The sequence below is a fragment of the Talpa europaea genome (genome assembly GCF_964194135.1).
Source record: "Talpa europaea genome assembly, chromosome: 10".
Lineage (NCBI taxonomy): Eukaryota > Metazoa > Chordata > Mammalia > Eulipotyphla > Talpidae > Talpa > Talpa europaea.
The window spans coordinates 104455089-104474273 of NC_140077.1; the positions used below are offsets into that span (position 1 = coordinate 104455089).

General features: G+C 52.5%; 1 protein-coding gene across 1 annotated transcript in view; it reads right to left on the reverse strand.

The window, feature by feature from the left end:
- Positions 1-4550, reverse strand: part of FHDC1 (FH2 domain containing 1) — a gene marked incomplete at both ends in the record, with an annotated part of 29129 nt that extends 24579 nt beyond the window's left edge. The window contains one exon of the mRNA XM_084244956.1: positions 4074-4550. Within this exon, the coding sequence (XP_084101082.1) occupies positions 4074-4550 (477 nt within the window). The remainder of the gene's footprint in view (positions 1-4073) is intronic.
- Positions 4551-19185: the final 14635 nt, after the last annotated feature.

Here is a 19185-nt window from a genome sequence, read left to right on the forward strand (position 1 = left end):
CCAGGCCCAGCGGGTCTTGCTCCACTCATGAGCAGCCACAGCCGAGGCCAGCGCTGTCTCCACGGCCTGAAGCAAGGCTTCTGACAGCTATCACCGATTCAGGAGAATTCAGCAACACTCAGAAAACCTGGGCAGGGCATCAGTGAGCTCCTAACAGGGGAAACAAAGCCGGAGCCTCGTCCAAACAAGAACTTGAGACAGCTGATAACATCCCAGGGACAGTCCCTGTCTCCTGTTATCCACAGGTTTGCCAAGTCTGCGAGCAGCCTTTCTCACAGGTTACCACACCCGATCCTCCCAGAGCAGTGTTATAAAAGTGTTTGTTAAAAGTCCTTTAAAGAGGGTTATCACCACACATGTAAATCAGCTTATCTAACTTCCCAAATGCACGTGGCCCTGGTGGAATTCAGAACCAGTCAGGCAGTGGACTCTGCACGAGGGCTCCCTGTGGACTCGCAGCTACACAGACTGAGGCCAGAAATGAACCCAAGGGGGCCTTGTCCCTCCCCACCAGGTCCAATAAATCTGCAATCAGGGGCCTCTCTGGAAGCCTAGGGGTTGAGTCTCAGCGCTATCACCACCAAGGCCTGAGTTCAATCCCAGACCAAGGAGCTGATCTATGTATGGCGCAGCAGACCTCTCCTGACTCGACGGCTGCTCCCCTCAGCAGTGCATTTCAGTCAATCTGCCTGCTCTGCTCCCCACTCTGTCTCTGGTGAATCCTCTCACCCCCTGCACCTCTGGCCTGTACCCCAGTTCTTGTATGCATAATAAACAAAAATCTTAAAAAAATTAAAAATAAAAATCTTTCTGTGTCCTCCGATATGAACTTTGCTTTCGACTTTTAGTGTTTTTTCAGTATCTTTGCAACTGCTCCCTGGTTCAGCTCTGTTACCTTTCATTTCTTCGGAGGATAGCAGAGGGCTAAGGCTGTCCCTTCCTTGAGGTGTGTTTTGAGTTCTGGAGAGATTCAAGTACAGAATTTGGAAATGTTCCTCTCCCCACATCGCCCACCCCTCTTCCCCAGGCTTTGCTTTTAGGGGAGCAGAGGAGGGGATCAAAAACTCAATTTCGAGGCTTTTTTTTTTTTAATTCAAATCTGTATCTCAAACACCCTTCCTAGTTCTGGATTGTGAGCATGTCCCAGAATTCTAGAACATACTGTGATCATAACAAAAGTGGAAAAAGAATGACTGATGCCTGAATTACAGTGTGGGAGAATAAAACAGCTCATGAATTTAGAAAAACCGCCCTTCTTCCTCTCCTTGTCTGGAAGTGATTTTGCTTATTCCCTATATGGTCCATGGAATGCTGCCAGCACCACAGTGAATGATCTCAAGTGTTTTGATACTTGTGTATCCTTTGTCAATCCAGTTCTGACCTACTGACACCTGGTAAGATAACACCTTTGCTCCCTTGTTCAGTTCTGTCTAGATCTGTTGCTTTTAATTTCTCTGGAAGATACGGAAGGGCTAAGGCTGTCCCTTCCCTCAGGAGTGTTTCAGCTTCTAGAGGGATCCAGGTACAGACCCGGCTGACATGAGAGAAAGGGCCTGAAGAACAGCAGTAATGGACATACCGGGAAATTCTTAGAGCTTCGAGCAGAGGACTCTGAAAAGATGGAGTTTAAATTGAATCTTTCTTTTTTTTTTTTTAATCTTTCTTATTATTATCCCCAGTAATATATCGTTGTCATTTCTAATTACTTAATTACAACTTAATTACTATGGTGGCATAATAGCCTCTTCAAGTTAATTTTTAGGTTAACAAAGATACAAGGAGACTACTATTTCATAACGTCTTTTCCTCCCTCCTAAACATTCTAATTTACTCTTTTAAGAGTCGTTCATCCTAAGTTCAGTCACCCTCCAGCCAGATGTTACTATCTTCCAGCAACTTCTTCCTTGGGAGTATAATGGAACTTATTTGTAATGCTCTCTGAGTTCTTTAGAGCAGGAGCCAACCACATAATCGCAGGCCGTTTCTGTAGGAGGCTTATTTCAAGGAGACATAATCTGTTCCTTGGCGAGTTTGAACCTCCAGGATGATGGCTGTGTGGTAACATGTGGGAATGCGATGTTTCCAGGGTCAGGATACGTTCCTCTGCCGAGCGTGTGGCTTGGGTATTCTCCAGCCCACACGGACAGGTGGTGAGGATTGATACTTTCCACCCTGGGTCCCACTGACGACAGGTATTTGCACACCTACATTCACAGCAGCGTTACTGACAACAGCCAAAAGGAGGAAGCAACTCACATGTCCATCCATCATGAGTGACTAAACAAAATATATTTACCTACAGTGGGCTATCATTCAGACTTAAAATTCGGACACAGGCTAAAAGATGGCTGAATCTTGAGGATACTATGCAAAGCAGAATAAGCCAGTCACAAGAAGACAAATATGCAAATATGGTTGATCCCAGTGAAAGGAGGTGCCTCTTCCTCTTCCTCTGTAGAGGGGGAGTCGGGTAGGGAGCTACTGGGACATGGCTCAGAGCTTCAGGTGTGCAAGATGAGAAGCCACCTGGGGATGGAGGGTGATAGGGTTGTATGATAATGTGGAAGTTTTAGTGCCACTGAACTATCCACTGAAAAATGGTTTATGATGGTAAATACCCTCTGTCTTTTACCACATATTAAAAAATAATAATTATTCCATTTGGGTTTTTTTTATTAAAGAAAAAAAAAGGAAAGATCTACTTAAGATACAGGGATGGAAGGAGTCAAGGAAAAGGACTCTTCTCCTCAATTTTAGATCTGACCTGGAAATTAATGTTTCCACATGCCCTCATCCAGTCCTTCCTTCAAAATTCCTGAAACTCAGTAAGCAGAGCTAGGAAACAATGGTGAGCTTGACCTCCTGTACAATAAGGAACGTGCGTTGGAAGCAGGGGCAAAGGCCAGGGTATTAAGGAAATGACCTCTTGCTCCTTCCAATACTGAAAGGCTACTCCTACGAAATAAAGGACTCTGCATCAGGGAAAGCGCTGAAGGCTGGTCTGTGCTGGAGAACACGACGTCTTCTCCTGCAGACTTCCTCCTCCCAAATTCACCTCACTCAAATCCAATCCCAATGTTTTCTGCCATTTTATAATAAATAGGCTGTTCCTACTGCAACAGGGACCATCATATCAGCTTCAAGGGCCCCCAAGTGAATTAGCGGAGGGAAGTTACAATGTTCCTGAGCCAAAGAGGCCAATATGGTTAGTTGGAGAATTCGATAATGCACAGAGCTGCTGCTCCGGCCAGAGCCCTCCTCACGCTCTTATCTGGTCAACCCCATCTCTGACCTATTTTCTCTACAACAAATTAAAAAATGATGCATTTCGATTCCCACGTGTGCAGGCACACAGGGTCCCTTCCTCTTAACCCCTGGTTTCCTAATAATTTCTTCTCCCAAGTGGTACATTCTTGATTTACTTTCATGTTTGGAAATGAAGACGACCTGCACATGCCCTGTTTGACTGCGTTTCTGCTCCAGAGAGCGCGCTTTCCATGAACTTCTTATAGCATGGTGGCTTTCTTTTTTGTCTAAAAGCAACACATTCAGTGTTAGCAGGAAATAGTCTTCCTAGAAAGTCTGGAAACCTCTGTGTCACAATGCCCTAATGTAACCCAGAGAGCTGAGCGCCGAGGGCCCTCTCACACGCACTTGCAGAAGGAAAACGAGCTAAAACCCCAAAGATGTAGATGAGCTGATGATGTTATTTAACAAAAGGCATCTTGTCCCAGAGAGCTCCGCCTCGCCTCATCTCGGGTCACTGAATAGGGGAACTCAGTTTTCTGTCTGGGTGGAGACAGCCCGATACTGGCCCGCAGCAGACCCCCGGGGCAGCTGCGCAGAGCCGGCCCCAGCCCACGCTTCCCGCCCAGGTCACCCTCGGGGGGAGGTCTGGGGGGTCACTGCTTCCCTCCTGGCTCCGGCTCATCACCTCGGCCCCTCCTAGCATTTCCAGGGCACACTCCAGGGCTTGCCCTGGCTTCTTGGTGATGCTCGCAAGGTCTGAAACAGAGGCGCCCCCATCACCCCACCGTGCCCGGTGCAGGCCCAGCCCCGCACACCAGGCTTACCTCCTCTCTGGCCTCCCTGAAGGATGAATTTAAAGACCCGCCTCGCCTGGGAAGGGTTGACTTGCTGGTCTCTTCCTGCTGCCCGAAGAGCTCCTCGATAGTCCGGGTGTCGATCTGGAAGTGGTGCTGCTTCCTGGCCGCCAAGGTCCAGATGTTGGTTTTGCCGCGCACTTGCTCCTCGGGAATGGTTTTCCAAAAGAAGCTTCTCATGCGCTTCTTCTTGCCAAGGTGGCTGTAGCCGTTCATGTGAGAAGCAGGGGGTGGTCCCGGCGGTGGGGGTGGTGGGAGGGGTGGCCCCCCAGGTAGCGGAGGTGGGGGGGGAGGAGCAGGAGAGGGGGGCAGCCCTGCCCCCGAAAATGGACATGGTGGGGGGGGCGGGGGTGGGGCCGGCGCCTGCTCTATCATGGGTCCAGCTGCCGAGGCCACGTGCCCATTTTCCTTCTCGCTGACCAGGGACACACAGTTCATCACATGCATAGTACTTGCGCCTTCTAAGGAGACGAAGTCTTGACCTTGGGAAAGTGGACACTGTCAATCTCGCGTCAGGCTCTGCTGCCTGCTAGGCCGCGGCGGGAGAAGGGCGCAGCCTGCGCTGGGCCATCCCAGACCTGCAAAGAGGGATCAGAAGTCAAGAGGGCACTGGTACCAGCGCTTCCCTCCCAGGCCAGGCCTCCCGGGTTAGCTGATGTCAAAATCACGCAGGGGCAAAACACCCAAAAGCGGGAGGACAGGAGCGCAGAACTTTTCTAAAACGGGAACCAAACTTTAGGGCCTGGAAATGCTGCCAACGCCGTGGCAATAAACCCCAGCTGGACACCTTCCACCATCAGCAAGATGCGTCCTGATTGAGAACTTGCTCCCTTGGTGAATAAACTACTGTTCGCTCGCTGGCTGGGTGTCCTCTGGCAATGGATGGACACTCTCCACCCCCATCCGCCCAGGGGTGACGCTATGGCACTGGCGGTTGGAGTGAGTGACCCTGCTGCCGCCCACAGGGCCATATCCCCTACCAAGCCAGGGGTCAAAGGGCACCTTCCACCTTGTGGGTAAGGGGTAGGGCATTTGGGGATGATGAAATACTGGTCCAGCTCATTCCCCTGGAGTCAGGGCCACATGTTCCTGCGCCCTGTGATGACGCGGCTTCCCCCCAAGCAGAGAAAAGACACTAGACGTGAAGATTAGAGGTTCCAGCTCCAAATTAAGCTTTGCTGCTTACAGTTGTGAACACGTCACTTCGCCCCCTAGACTCTGGTTTTCTCATTTGTAAAATTAGGAGGTTAGGACACATGAAATGACCTCTGTTGTTGCTTATGATGCTGTCATTTAGTCCCTCATAGGAAATGATCAGACCTTCTCTGACACACACACACCACTGCCTCTTATCTGTTCCTTCTCCACAGTCACTGACTTATTTTGGGGGCTTGTATCTGTACTTGACCTTGACATGCTTGTTTTTGGTGTTGGTTAGTTACAGGCCTGATATGAAAACAGACACCGTGAGGATTTGGGAGAGGGAGCACCCGTGCAGGTGATGGACTGAGTGCCCCAAATATGGGGGATTATGAAAGGGGACTGTTGCTACCAGATCCTAAAGGGCCACGTGGAAGAGCTTTCCGACTGGCCGTCTCAATGCCATCCTCCTTCCTCAGCATCACTGTCAAAGTTCACACTTACATCACAAACTGGTCAAACAATGCTAGATTACACAGGAGGAAACTATCTGATATGACCAACTCAAGTGCTATGAAGTGTTTTACGCAGAACCATATTAAAAGGCAGATTGCCTCGGGAATCAGAATGAAGACTTCTAAAACAGACTGCTTTTTATCAGACTCTACTTCTGCTATTTTTAGGGGTACAAGCTAGGTCACACAGGCCAGTGGACCCACGTTTCAGCATCCTCTTTTTAACAGAAAGATACACCTGCTTCATTCTTTGCATAAGAATAAAAATGAACTAATACATGTACGGTCCTTCCCAAGCTGCCTGGTTCTTAATTATTATTAACAACTGGTGTGATATGTCAGTATGATTTTTTTTTTTTTTTTTTTTAAAGATTTATTTATTTGTTTGTTTGTTTGTCTGTTTATACATACAAGCAGTGGGTACAGTCAGAAGCGCGGGAGGGTGAGAGAATTCACCAGAGCCAGAGCGGGGAGCAGAGCAGGCAGAAGGACCGAAGTACACTGCTGAGGGGAGCAGCGGGCGGCAGGAGAGGTCTGCGCGCCATGTGGGACCCTCCTCTGGTGGCCGGGAAGCAGCCGGGGATCGAACCGGCGCCGCAGAGGCTGCGCGCAGCTTCGCAACCCAGCACTCAACCGCTGCGCCACCGGGGAGGCCCTATGTCAGTATGATTTTATCTGCACAGGCATTACATTTGCTTTAAAGTATGTATTGGGTTTATATATGAGATGCTCAGTTCTCCGTGACTACTAGAAATTTACTTTTAATATTTTCATCCTCTGCATCTAACTCACTAGATTTGTAAGATTCACACAGTTAATAATTCACAAGACTTCAATATTTAGTGATTCTGTATAAAAATGATCTCTACATTACAAAAGCAAATGTTTTTATGTAACATTTGAATATTTAAATTCAATTGATGTGGGTAAGAACATTTCCAATTATTAATTGGCTAATTTTTTTGTTTTTGCCATTTTAACCATTTCAAGCACACACTTCAGTGGCATAAAGTGCATTCACAGTTGCATAGGCCCCTAACAGCCACTGGATAATGCTTTAGAAAGTAAAACTGAAAATATTTATCCAAGCCAACTTACAGCTCACTTGAGATACAACTGGTTTTTAAAAGGAGTTTTCATAATTATCATTAGGGGCATAACTAGGCTGTTTTCATACTTGGCACCCCTAAAGCAAATGACTCACTGTCAATTACAGTTTATAGTTATATTTGAACTCTTCATTTTTCAAGACTGTGCAGGTAATCTTGGCAGTTTATCCTTACATATTTTTAAATACTTCTGTACATAAAATATCTCATGTATAGAAGAGTTGCTAATCCTCCAATTCACTTCCAGTTCTAGATACGCTGACTCCTTTTTAGATTTTCCCAAAGATGGTGATAAAAAAGGCTCCATCCTAGAAAGCAACAACTCCTTCCCTGCTGCTGCTGCATGAGAGCTCACTGAGCAAATGTCAAAATAACCAAGAGCGTGAAAGAGACTATTCTCGGAGGCACCGGACCGCAGAGACCATCTTATAGCACCAGAGGCCGGAGGAAATGTCTCTTAGAGCATGGCGCACTGCACAGCCCAAGCAGCAGATAAAGTTCCTCAGAGGAAGAAGTGACACAAGAGAGCTAAGCATCAGCAGGATTCCACCTCTGCCCCATCTTGGGAGATAATGTTGTTTTTCAAAGTTAAGGAACAAAAGAAAATTTACAACACTGTTCCTGTTATGTTGTGTGGCAAATTTTTTCCCAGGGTAACATACCAGGGTCCTAGGCCCCCAACAGTTTCTAATGAATAAGTTCCCTGGCAATGATTAGCTAAGATGCTAATGCTTTTACTACAGGCTTCTAAAGGGCTTTGATAGGTCTTTGCCCTGGGACAGGATTCCCAAGGTCAAAGAGAAGGTAGGAAAAGGAGAGTGGAGACAGCCCTTCCGGCCCTTTCCACAGCCTCGTGAGATATCGAGTGTTTGATTTACTGTGGTACTGTCCACAGTGAGGCGGCACCGCCACAGGCTCATGTACACAAGGAGAAACAGGTGATGACCAGCCCTTCCAGACCCTCACAGCTGGGAAGTGCTGGCCTAGGAATTAGCCTTGGCTGTGTCTGGAAAAATCGAGTGTCCATCCATCTCCCCAGGACAGACGGAGGCAGGCTTGTATTTAACATTTCGCCTACTGGCTGGGGAGGACAGGACTGAGGAAGAGGAGAAGGTCTAAGGCTCCTCCAGTGACAATTATAACACATCAGAGGCGTGACTGACACATGGACCCTGGAGGGAGGGGGCTGTCATTCTGCTGAGACTCTTGTCAACTGTGTGAAACTTTAATAAAGGGAGGCTGTGCTCATGCACTCTGTTGCTCGCCAAGCAAATCCCAGAATGGGAATATGTATTTCTAAGGGTCTCCAAAGAAGCCCCCTGCTCCCTCCTAAACTCTCCTGCCTAAAGAGCTGGCACTACTTTGCTCCTGGTGCCAGAAACGTGCTGAAGCTTCTGCTCTAGGGAGTGGATGAGAGGGAAGGAGAGGGAGTATGTAGCTTCACTTCACAGTGTATTTAGGAGGAAAATCCCTTCTTGAAAGTCAGTTCCCAGCTGAGAGTTTTCCCAAAAGAGAGCTAGTAGGGCCTGGTGGCTCAGAGCCCACGCACCCCACAGGTCAACAGTAACCAAGAGTAAACCTTGAGGAACACCCGCTGGACACCTTTCCCCTTGATTCCTGACGTGTGTCACAGATGCGGTGGGGCAGTTGGGGCTGGCACACCCTTCTGAGGAAAAACTGGGGGCAGAGCAGGCCAGGTTGGGGCGAAGAGGCAGAGGCACACTCCGCCCTGTTTACAGATTTGGGGGCTGGTGGGGGGAAGAGTCGGGGGAGCAGCGCAGGCAATCCTAGCACAAGGCAGGCTTGTCCTCACGCCCTGACTCCTTGGAGAAGGTGCCTCCCCACCACCGATCTTTCAAAACCCTTCTTGCTTATTAAACACAGAATGTCAAACGCACAGTAGGCGCAGGGCTGGCGACAGGCAAGTCTTCCCCTCGGTCCTCTCGGCCGGCAGGAGAAGCGCTGGAGCCGTTTCCAGCCCGCGCGCTGCATCCTCAGCCCGACACAGACATTTCACAGACGCCGCAAGCGCAACAGCCGGCGAGCAGGGAAGGGACGCCTGCCCTGGATGCGCATTTTCAGTTTCTCTCAAGGTCCCCAAATCAAGGAGCTAAACAAACAAAACCAACACGAGCAGACCGGCGCCCGAGGATGCTCTGGACCAAGGGAAGGAAGCGCTGGTGCCAGCCCCGCGCCCGCACCGGGGTCACCGCGTCCCCAGCGCGCGCGGCCGCCGCAGCGCAAACCAAGGTCCGCGGCCCGGCTCCTCGGCCCGGATGGATGCGCGTGCGGGACCCCGCGGCGCGTTCGCCCTCAGAACCTCCGCACACGGCGTGGCTGCCCGGTCTCTGCCCGGCCAGCGGCCACCGCGTCCCCCGCCCCGCCCCGCCCCGGCCACTCACCCCAAGGCCGCCCGCGCGGCCGCACGAAAGGCTCCAGGGCGCCGGGAAGCCCTCGCGCGAGGTGGCCCCGGCCGCGTCGGCACCAGCCCCGGGGGAGGCTCCTCCAGCGTCCGGCCACAGCGAGAGGGACGCCCGCGAGAGGCCCCGGCGGGCACGCGCGACCCCGCGGCGTCCTTATCGGGGCGGCTCCGGCAGCGCCGCCGGGGCGGGGGCACCGGTGCGCGCCCGAGATACCGGCGCCCGCACGCGCCGCGCCCGCCCTGCGGGTACCCGCGGGGAGAGGCCGCGCCGGCCGTGGCGGGACAGCGGGGCGCACAGGCCCGACGCCGCCAAGGGCTGGACCCTCCGCCTCCCGGGGGCGCCCGGCGTCCGCGGTCCTGCGGCTCCAGCGACCGGAGCGGCGGCCGCACCCGCTCGCCCCTCCTGGGGCGGGGCAGGTGGCCCGGCCCCGCCCCCGAGCCCCCAGAGCCCGAGCGCCCACCCCTCCGCGCTGCACCCCCCAATGCCCGCCCCCTCCGCGGGGGCAGCGGCACCAGCAGGCAGGAGCCGAGGAAGGGAGCTAATTAGGAAAAGTGTCTCTGCGCCTGAAAAAAACCGGGGTTCTCCTATCCTCGACCTTCCGCGGGGGCACCTCCCAAGCCCAGGGTCGGGTCCCCGGGCGCGGGCGAGACAGCCTCACGTCCGCACCCCAACTCGGCCCGCGCGAGCCGGGAGAGGCGGCGAGAAACACAGGAGCGGCTCGGGCGATGGGTGGGATGAGAAACCGGAGAAGCGCCAGCGCCTCGCTGGGGGCTCCGCAGCGGCTAGGGGTGCCCCGCCAGCCCCCCCGCAGCCTCCCCAAAGTTCCCCCAGCTCAGCGCTTCACTCCCAACTGGGCTTCGCGCGGCCAGAACAAGGGGTCGCCGGCCACGCGCACGGGGCAGAGCCGCCGGCCCTGGGTCCGCCGCGCCGGTCGCGGTCCTCGCCAACACCGGCCCCGGTCAGGAGGGCAAGTCGGGGCTCCGCGCCCGCGGGGGACCCGCCCGCGCCCCCGGTTGCGCGCTCCCGGACCCCCCCGCGCCGAGCCGGGCCGCAGCTCACCCGCGAGTCTTCGCAGCTTGGGCGGAACCAGCCGGCCCAGGTCCCACCGACCCCGCCTGCGGTCCCGGCGCGGGCGCGGGGCCGCGCGCCTCCGCCTCGAGGGCCGGGACAGCGCGGCCGCCGGCGTCTCCCGAGTGGACGTGGCGGGCGCGCAGCCTCCCCGGCCCTCCCGGGAGGCTGGAGGGCAGCCGCGGCCGGGCGCTCCCTCGGCCGCTCTTCCCCGCGCCTCGGCCCCGGGTGGGCGCCGGCCCCGACCTCCCCAGCCGGGTCTCCGCCGCCCGACCCTCCCCCCGCGGCCGCTCGGCCGCCGCTCACCGCGGCCGGCACCCCCAGCGCTGCGGGGCGCGCGCTCCCCCGGCTCCGCGCCTCTGCCCGCGGCTCCGCAGCCCCGCGGCCGGCCAGCGCGAGGGGGAGGGCGGCGGGGCGGGGCGGGGCGCGGCCGCGGCCCAGGTAACAATGCCGCGGCCGAGGCTGCTCCCTGCGCCAGCCGCGAAGGGCAGCCCGCCCTTTCCTGCGGCCCCTGCCCCCACCTCCCGCCCGCGCCGGGCTGCGGCTCACTCACCTGCGCGCCCCCGGCCGCCCGCTGGCTGCGCCCCGCGCCGCAGGGCCGGCGCCGGCCGGGACGATCGGGCCCCCCCCCCGGCGCGGGTCTGGGCGGCGGGGCCGGAGATGGACGGTCCGGGAGGAAGAGCCGGGTCCTGGATCCAGCAGCTCGGGAGGCGCCAGGCCCGCCGCTGAACCCGCGAGCGCCTCCACCAAGGGGCCTCTGCGGCAGCCTCGGGCACCTCCGCGGCTCACACGCGCGCACACCCCGCGCACACGTGTGCACACACACTCCGCGCACAGACGCGCGCGCCTGGCAGCCCCCGGCCGCACTTCTGCTCCCGGGAACTCCGGGCAGCCCTCGGTGAGCGCTCCCGGCCCAACCCGCCTAACTGGCCGCAGCTTCCCAAAGGTCAGCTCCTCCCTGGGGCCGGGCAACCTGCGAGTCGGGCACTGTTTTTCCCTTTACGCGCTGCGGGGATGGTGAGCACAGGAACTTTTCAGTTCCATGTAAGAAGGAAAAGACAAGTCCTCCCCGGGCCTGGTGGCACGGGCAGACGCTGTCTGGCAAGCTCCTCCCAGAGGGAACTGGGCAAACAGCGTAATCGCATCTGTTCTGAGTGACGGGTGATGCCAGGCAGCGAGCGAGGAGTCGTCCAAGACCAGCCCGGGCAAACCGGCTGCTCGGAAACCAGCTGCGGGCCCGGGAGGCGCCCTCTGCGGGGTGAAGTCATCGCTACCTGCACTCCTGATCCCAGATAACCGACCTTGCGCCCCGGCTGCACGGCCCTTGGGCCTCTGATTCCGACCTCCCCATGGATAAGAGCTGGGAAGCTACTCGCTTAAAAACAAAACTCCTGAACAAAAAAAAAAAAAAAAAAACTCCGAGCAGGCCAGCAGCCCCTGTCTTGACCATAGACGGGACCTGCATTCACCTGGAGAAACACAGCAGGAAACTCTCAAGGCTCCCCACCCCTTGTCTTTTATGTCCACCCCTCCATTGAGGAGGCTGCCCCAAAGCAACCTCCTGTTCTTCAAGCCCCCTCCAACCTGGGCTTCCCCCCTCTCCAGTGTGCCCTCTAAAAGGGGTCACTTTTCAAGGGGTCAAGTCCAGTGACCCGTCCTCCACCCCAAGTCCCTTTGATGTCTCTGCAGCAGCCTGCCTGAGGCCTCGGCTTCGTCCCGCTGGCCTTCTCTGCTGACCCTTCTTGTCCCTTGAGCACAGTAACAAGGGTCTTCTCACCGTGCATCTCCCCTCTCCCAGACACTGCCGTCAGACTTTAACCCGATGGGTCCAGGTTTGTTGGGGCCCAAGGCTTGTAAAACTCGCTAGGGAGCTCTTCAAAGGCAGATAGTGCCAATGAGAACGCGGGGTATGAAGGCATGTGCTGTGCTAGGTCTAAAGGCTCATTTTCCCTGCAACAGCTTCTTAGCACAAAGTCATCCTTCTATTTTCCAGGTTCCCCAGGGCGGGACTGAAGCTGTCAGTGTACCCTTCCAACAGTCCCCCTGGAAGGTCTCCCCTCTCCTGTGGGCTAATGCAGGGCATCACCCCCAGAGAATCACCAGCACTGTCCAGATGTGCCCCCAAACCTGGAGCAAACTTGCATTCTGGCCCCTCCCAGTCACAGGGATTATTTCCTGGGGTTCTGTGCCTCTGAGGCTCACCAGACGCAGTTGGCTTTGTCCTGTCCAGGATGTTAGCCCCTCAACTTTCTTTCTCACCTCTTCTGTGTCCTTGCAGCACCCCCAACCCCCATGTGCATGAGTAAATGTACCACTAAGCCTTGGCACTTTGTGGCCCAGTGAAGCTGAGCAGGCCACACGCCCTTCTTTATTTTACCATGAAACAATGTGGGGTTCCCACTGTGTCTGTCGTCTCCTCTTTGTCTTTTTCTCCTAACCCCAATCTCATGCGTGTATAGAACAGAATCAGTTTTACTTCCACCAAAAGTGTGTGTGTATTTACCGACTTCATGTGTCCTGAGCAGAGGCAAAATTACAAATGCCTCCCACTGAAATACATCCGTAAAAATAAAATACTAGGTATGAGTCCTTGGGAAGTAAAAGATGTGCAAACTTAGACTTCGAGGAGAATCCACTTTTGATTTCACCTCCACGTCAGGGACTCTTGAGTCTGTACCATCCCTGTGAAGTCTCAAGTCCAAATCCAGCGTCCCAAAGGCAGCTCATTTTTCTCTCAAATCCAGCATGCCTCCTGCCCACACCCCTGCCCTGCCACCTGATTTAAAACATTTGATACCCTGGCTTTCCTCTTCAAAATTCCTTACAGCCACGTATTTTCCAAGTGTGTTGCTCTTCCCCAGGTGACTGGTGTCCGTGAGGCGAGCCCTGGAGCTCTACCCTGATTCTCCTCGCACTGCTGGGCCCCCCCGCGCTGTGTAGGCCGGCAGACAGAACCTCCTGGGCTCTGGCACGCGCTGCCTCCGTGTTCTTTCTCCTTCTGTCTTCTCCCGAAGCCCAGCCTGAAACTGCCTTCAGAGTTTTGCTTTGGTTTTGCTTTGTGCAGACTTTTATGGATTTATTAGCACAGTGCACGTGCCCATGAAATGTTTATTTTCTTCACACATAGAAGCTGCCATGGGGGTGGCTGCCTCTGAGGCCGGCAGGCTGCTCCGGTTCCCCAGGGCCTTGCTGTCCTTACAGGGGACCCGCCAGCCAGCTCAGCAAGGTAAGGTTTGTTGCGTGTCAGCAGCTCTTTGAGCTCCTTGACATGTGGCCGGGAGCTTCCAGAAGCCACGGGGCAGCATGTGCTTTGTTTTCTTGCTGTTCCTGTGAGCACAGGGTTTGTAAGAGTAAAGAAATGTTCCCTGTTGGCCTCGGTAGCCAGGCATGGGTCATCTCATACATGAGCTTCTTGCCCATAAATGAAACCAAGAAGAGATAAGAATCCCGCATTTGACAAGCTTTCATGTTTCCCTGAGGTATGCTTTGCACAGACCTCCCCGGCTGAAGATAAGGACGGGAGATGCCAGCACCAGGAACAAAGACATTCGTGGAGCCCCCTCCCACCCTCAAAGACACTGTGTAACTTTACCTCACCGGCACTGTCTCTCTGCTTCATTTCTTTGGAAATGCTGGTTTCGCTGTCTCCTTTCCTTGTCCCTTGTGCTCCATCTAGGCAGAGTCTTTAATGCAGCCCAGACACCCCCCCACACACAGAGAGCAGGACCCCCCCCAGAGAGCAGGACCCATAGTTCAGTCACACCCCATCACCAAGGTGGGCCATCAAGATCTGGCCCTGAATCTTCCATGCACTCTGCTCCCTGGGTCTCCACCAGCGATGTTTCATTTTGACAGATGGGCCTGGCTGGTGCCGGATTGAGCTTGTTGACTGCCTTGAGCTTCCTGAGGGGCCTGAGGAGTCCCGGCAGCCATGGCGCCCAGTAGGAGATAGCCACCCGTCCACAGGCAGACCCACGAAGGGACAGGCCATGTTTCTAAGAGCCTTACCTATGTGTTCCACATCTTCTATAGGTTCAGCGCTGGTCTAGCAGGAAGACGGCGGCTGACACCTGACCCCAGATTGAAGGGCCCCGTGTCAGCAGCCCCATTTGCTGTCCCTGCGTGTGTTATGCTTATTTTGATACATATAGGGTGTCAAAACAGTGTTTTCTGTGTTGTGCATGATGGGAGGGGGGGCGCAAAAAGCACTTGAAGGGATCAGCGCACAACTCGCAAGTAGAGTTAAAGTCTGGATGAAGTGGCCCCAAGGCTGCCAGCGTCGAGGACAGTCCTCTGGGTGTCTTTATGTGCTGACGGTTAACAACGCCCGCATCCCACCTGGGTTGGCACTTAGAAGTTAAGGTCGGCTCAAGGGGCGGCAGTGTTGGAAGTGGTGCGGATGAGAGACTCGGAGTCCAAGTGGGAGAGGCCCCGGGGGGAGGGGGGGGCTACACCTAAAAAAGTGCAGCCCCGAGCCTTGGGCAGTCTCATGTTTAATAGCATCAAGTACAAAGGTGGGGCAAGTAGGTCAGGAGTGTACATGCATGAGGGAAGTTATTGGGGATGTGAGCTAGGGTGGGGTGACCAGGGGCTATTGCCTGGGGGGCTCCATTGTTCCCACTAGTCAAGCATATTAGCTCTATTTTAACATCTGTTTTCAGTGGATTCTAGTTCCCCAGTGTGTTCCTCATGCCAGGATTTGCCCTTGGTGAGGGGCCCCCTGCCTGACCCCACACTAGCTGACAAGCAGGAACTCTGGACACGAAGACAATATCCCCAAGAATAAGGAGGGCTGAAGATTCCGCAAGTTAAGATCTGCCCTTTGTCCATGGAGCCCCCAAATGTGCTAGCTGCTCTGTGAGAAGGCTGGACAGGCTCCTGAAGTCCAGTGTGCTCACGGCCAGCTCAGGCCCTGGAGGCTGTGACTGGAGGGGGCTGCAGCTAGTGCAGGGGCATGTGAGCCATGCGTGCATGTGGCCAGATGGAACTTTCCCAACACAGCAAACCTCTCAGGCCCTGCACCAGTAGCTTGGTGCAGCCCTGGCCGAGGGCCCACATGGTGGGAGGCAGCACCTAGCTCTACAGAACTCCTCAGCAGCTTATCCTTTCATGTAATCAGGTTGTCTTTCCAGAATATTCCATATCCTTTGCTCAATTCCAGCCTCAACTCCCAGCCTGGATAAGCTTGCCATTTTTCTTACATTAAGCATCTTACATTTGAATCTGTCATTACGAGCCACTGAACAAAACCTTCAGACCAAAATGAGTCAAATTGCAAGATCCATTTAGAGAACAGCTTAAAGCTCTCAAGCAGGCTGTTTGCATGGGGAGTAAGTCTAGTGCATGAGCTGATTTCATGGGTCCTTTGGAACCACAATGGACTCTCAGACATGAGTTCCCTAGATCCAATCTGACTCAGGACTGAGGCATCAAAGGGGTTTTGAAGTCTCTCTATCCCTATCTCCTCACTCTTTCACGCACGCTTTCTCATGTGCTCCCTGATAGAGATTTATTTTAATTTATTCTTCTTAAAATACATATCTGATGAATCAGATGTTCAGCTTTTAGATTACAGCTTGTCTTTGCACACAATATTGGAAAGTGCAAAAGAAACAAACTCTACTAATTCCATTGTTAAACAGACTGGCAGCCAAACAGACTCACCCACCGCCCTAGTAACCACCATTTCTAAAAGAAATCACTAAACCTTGTTTCCAATAAAGCCAGCAGAAGGTGTTCTTGCCACTATGAATAAAAATGTGCATCAAATATCTTAGTGGCGAAATGCAGCCACTGTATTACTATAATTTTCCAAAACAACTTCGAACTGACAAATGATGTTTTATTTTTGCAGGCGAAGAAATTTAAATAGTAAGTTGCCTTTAAGTAGAGTAAATAATGGCTAGGCTCTGATTGCGAAGAGGGAGAAACTTGTTTCTGGATCCTAAGTGGGGATTTCTGAACGTTTTAAATAGAAAACACTTTCGCACGTGATGTTAATACCCATGGCAGCGTCAACAGCATTTCCATTGCCTGGAGTAAATACAGGTACTGTGTCAATAGCAGTGCCTGATTTGTTTGGGGAGGAGAGACGAAAGCCAAGCCTTCTCCAGACACCTGATCACCCTTTCCCCAGCTGACCATGTTTCCTTAGAGTGAATGGTCCATTTCTCTCTTTGAAGGGGTGTGTGTGTGTGTGTCTCTGTGTGTGTGTGTCTCTGTGTGTGTGTGTGTGTGTGTGTGTGTTGGGGGCAGAGATGAAAGAGGAGACTGAGGAAAGCGAAATGCCCTATCACTGAACACGCATCCGGGAAACCTTCCACTGGGCCTCTTACTAGTCTGAACTGACCCAGCGCTTAGAAAGCTGGTTGGTGTTAACTGTAAATAAACCTTAGGTCTGACAGGTGCAACCTGCGAATCTTAGGGAGAGAAATCACTTTACAACAGAACATGAAAGCGTTGCACTTCTTTCCACCGCCCGTCACCAAATCCAAGTATGTGTGTCGCAATGAAGAGGAATTAAGTCAAAGAGTCTGTCAGCTATCAGTTTCTTTTGCTACTGGTTTTAACTGTTTTCCAATTGTTTACACTTTTAAGAACCTAGAAGAGCAAACAGTAATCTGAAACCAGAACATACACATTCTAGGCTGTCCCCCAACAGAAACCCAGGGGGTCAACAATATTGGTATGTGGGCTGTGTGTTTCCCTGGGCATCTGGAGGTGGGTAGAGGACTTACTGGTGACAAAGGAATTTGTGAAGCCCTTTCTCACTCCCGTAGGAAATCAGGTATGTGCTTATTGTAGAGGGCCAGTCACGAGCAATCTCTGCGATAGCTTCTGCGTTCACTGAGAAGGAAATACTGCTTTGGATATGACAGCAGTAACACCAGCCCGTAACATTCAGAAGCTTGATATTTCTCAAGCCACATTACAGAAATGATTGAAATGGATCATCTTTGGAGAAAATAACAAGGATAAGCTTATTAAGTGTTGCGGATACACCCCTGAAACTTACATGATGTTATAATGCACTGTTGCTTCAATAAAGTGGTTTTTTTTTTAAATAGTTTTGCCTGGCTTTGGCCACAGAGAAGCTCCTTCTCAAAACACTCAGCGTCCCAGCTCCATTTCCATCCCTTTGTGGGCCTGGCCAGGCTGAAGCTGAACAGGGGTCTGGAGGGTTAAACCCACCACCTCCTCCTCTCGCTCCTGGCTCATGGGTCCCTCGCAAAGAAAGAAGCTCCTTTATTTCATCTAATTCAGAGCTGGTGTGAACCATCAACGACTTGGAGTTTAAAATGAATGAACAACTTTGCCCTCACATCTCTAAATTCCTTTCATCTAGTGTTTTTGTGCGTATGTGATCAACTTCTGTGTGGTAAATTATCATCAGAGTAAAACTGTCTTGGTCCAATGTATTATTTTATTAGTGCTATTGGTGATGATGTCTCAGGACTAGAGAAAAGAGCAAATAACTTTGTATTTATTTTTTCTTGAACTGTTGCTGTTTTCTAAACCCTGGGCTGGCTCCCCACTAGAGCTCTTTGATGACACCATTGGTCGACCCATTTCTTTTTGAGTTTTGAATTCTGCCATGCTTCCCGTGGGTCACGGATGTCTACGAGTGTCTGTTTTATGAGGGGGAGGCAGGAGCTAGGGGAAAGGATAGGATGCAGGGCAAGCACATAATTGAACACAGAACATTTAATCTAATTTATACTCTTCAATGAAATTATTTTAATGTTGGAAATGGCTTCACCACCCTACGCACCCACTCCCCCCAAAAAGAGAGAAGCAATTTCTTTCCTCAGGATCATTGGATACCCTCTCACTGTGGATTCTTATTTACCCAAACTTTGGGGTGACCAGGTCATATCACTTTTGTAATGTTAAAAGGAGTATAAATAAGGCAAAGCATATACTAGGTGTTCACACATCTTCACTACCCCTTTTCCGGCCCCCATTATCAGACATTTGAACCTATCTCCGAGCTTTGCATTCCTTCTTTTACAAGCACGCCCCGTTCACAGTTGGCCTGAATAAGGAGACTGATCCCTGGCCTGCTGGGCACAATCAGGTTAAACCTTGTCTCCTGGAGGAGAGGCCAGAGGAAGGAATTCAACCCCGACAGCGCCACCGCACAGGAGCTCATAAAAATGGAGGCCCCTTGTGACACCCAGTACAGAGTCTATACAAGTCACTGGATGTGGTTCAAAGACCTTTGTCCTGTGTGACAAGCTGGGTAAAGACATCATAAAGAAATCAGAGGGGCTAATTCAGAAGGCTGGAGCAGGGACAGGGGCCACGGGGGAAAAGGAACCACGGTGATTATGACTCACCACCAAGTTTTTATTAGCATTCCGATTTTTAAAAGTCACGTTATTCTCCTTTAGCCGAAGCTCTTGAGATAACTAATAAAGGCACATTTTTGTCTGCTTGTGCCTGTCATAATAAAGTGATTTCTTCTTCATCAGGCTGTAGTTATTGATCTAATAACAGACTTGATCAGAATCATTTTCAAATTCCAGAAAGCCATTTTTCTGGCAGATTAAGGCTCTCCTGGGTGACCTTGAAACACCCATGTGCCCCAGTCCTCACGTGCCTAGTATAACCCATACATCTGAGCCTCTAAGTTACTAATTTTTTTTTTCTTCTCAGAAGTGGTAGCACTTGGGCTGACACGCAAATGGAAATAAGGTTTGATATTCAACTGCCAGGCCTTCTGGCCAACAATTCTTCCCAATAGCTTCTCTATAGCTCCCCTGTTAGCTACAGACAAATTGGACCTCTGTCCAAATATATCCTAGTACCACTAAGTAAAAAGAAA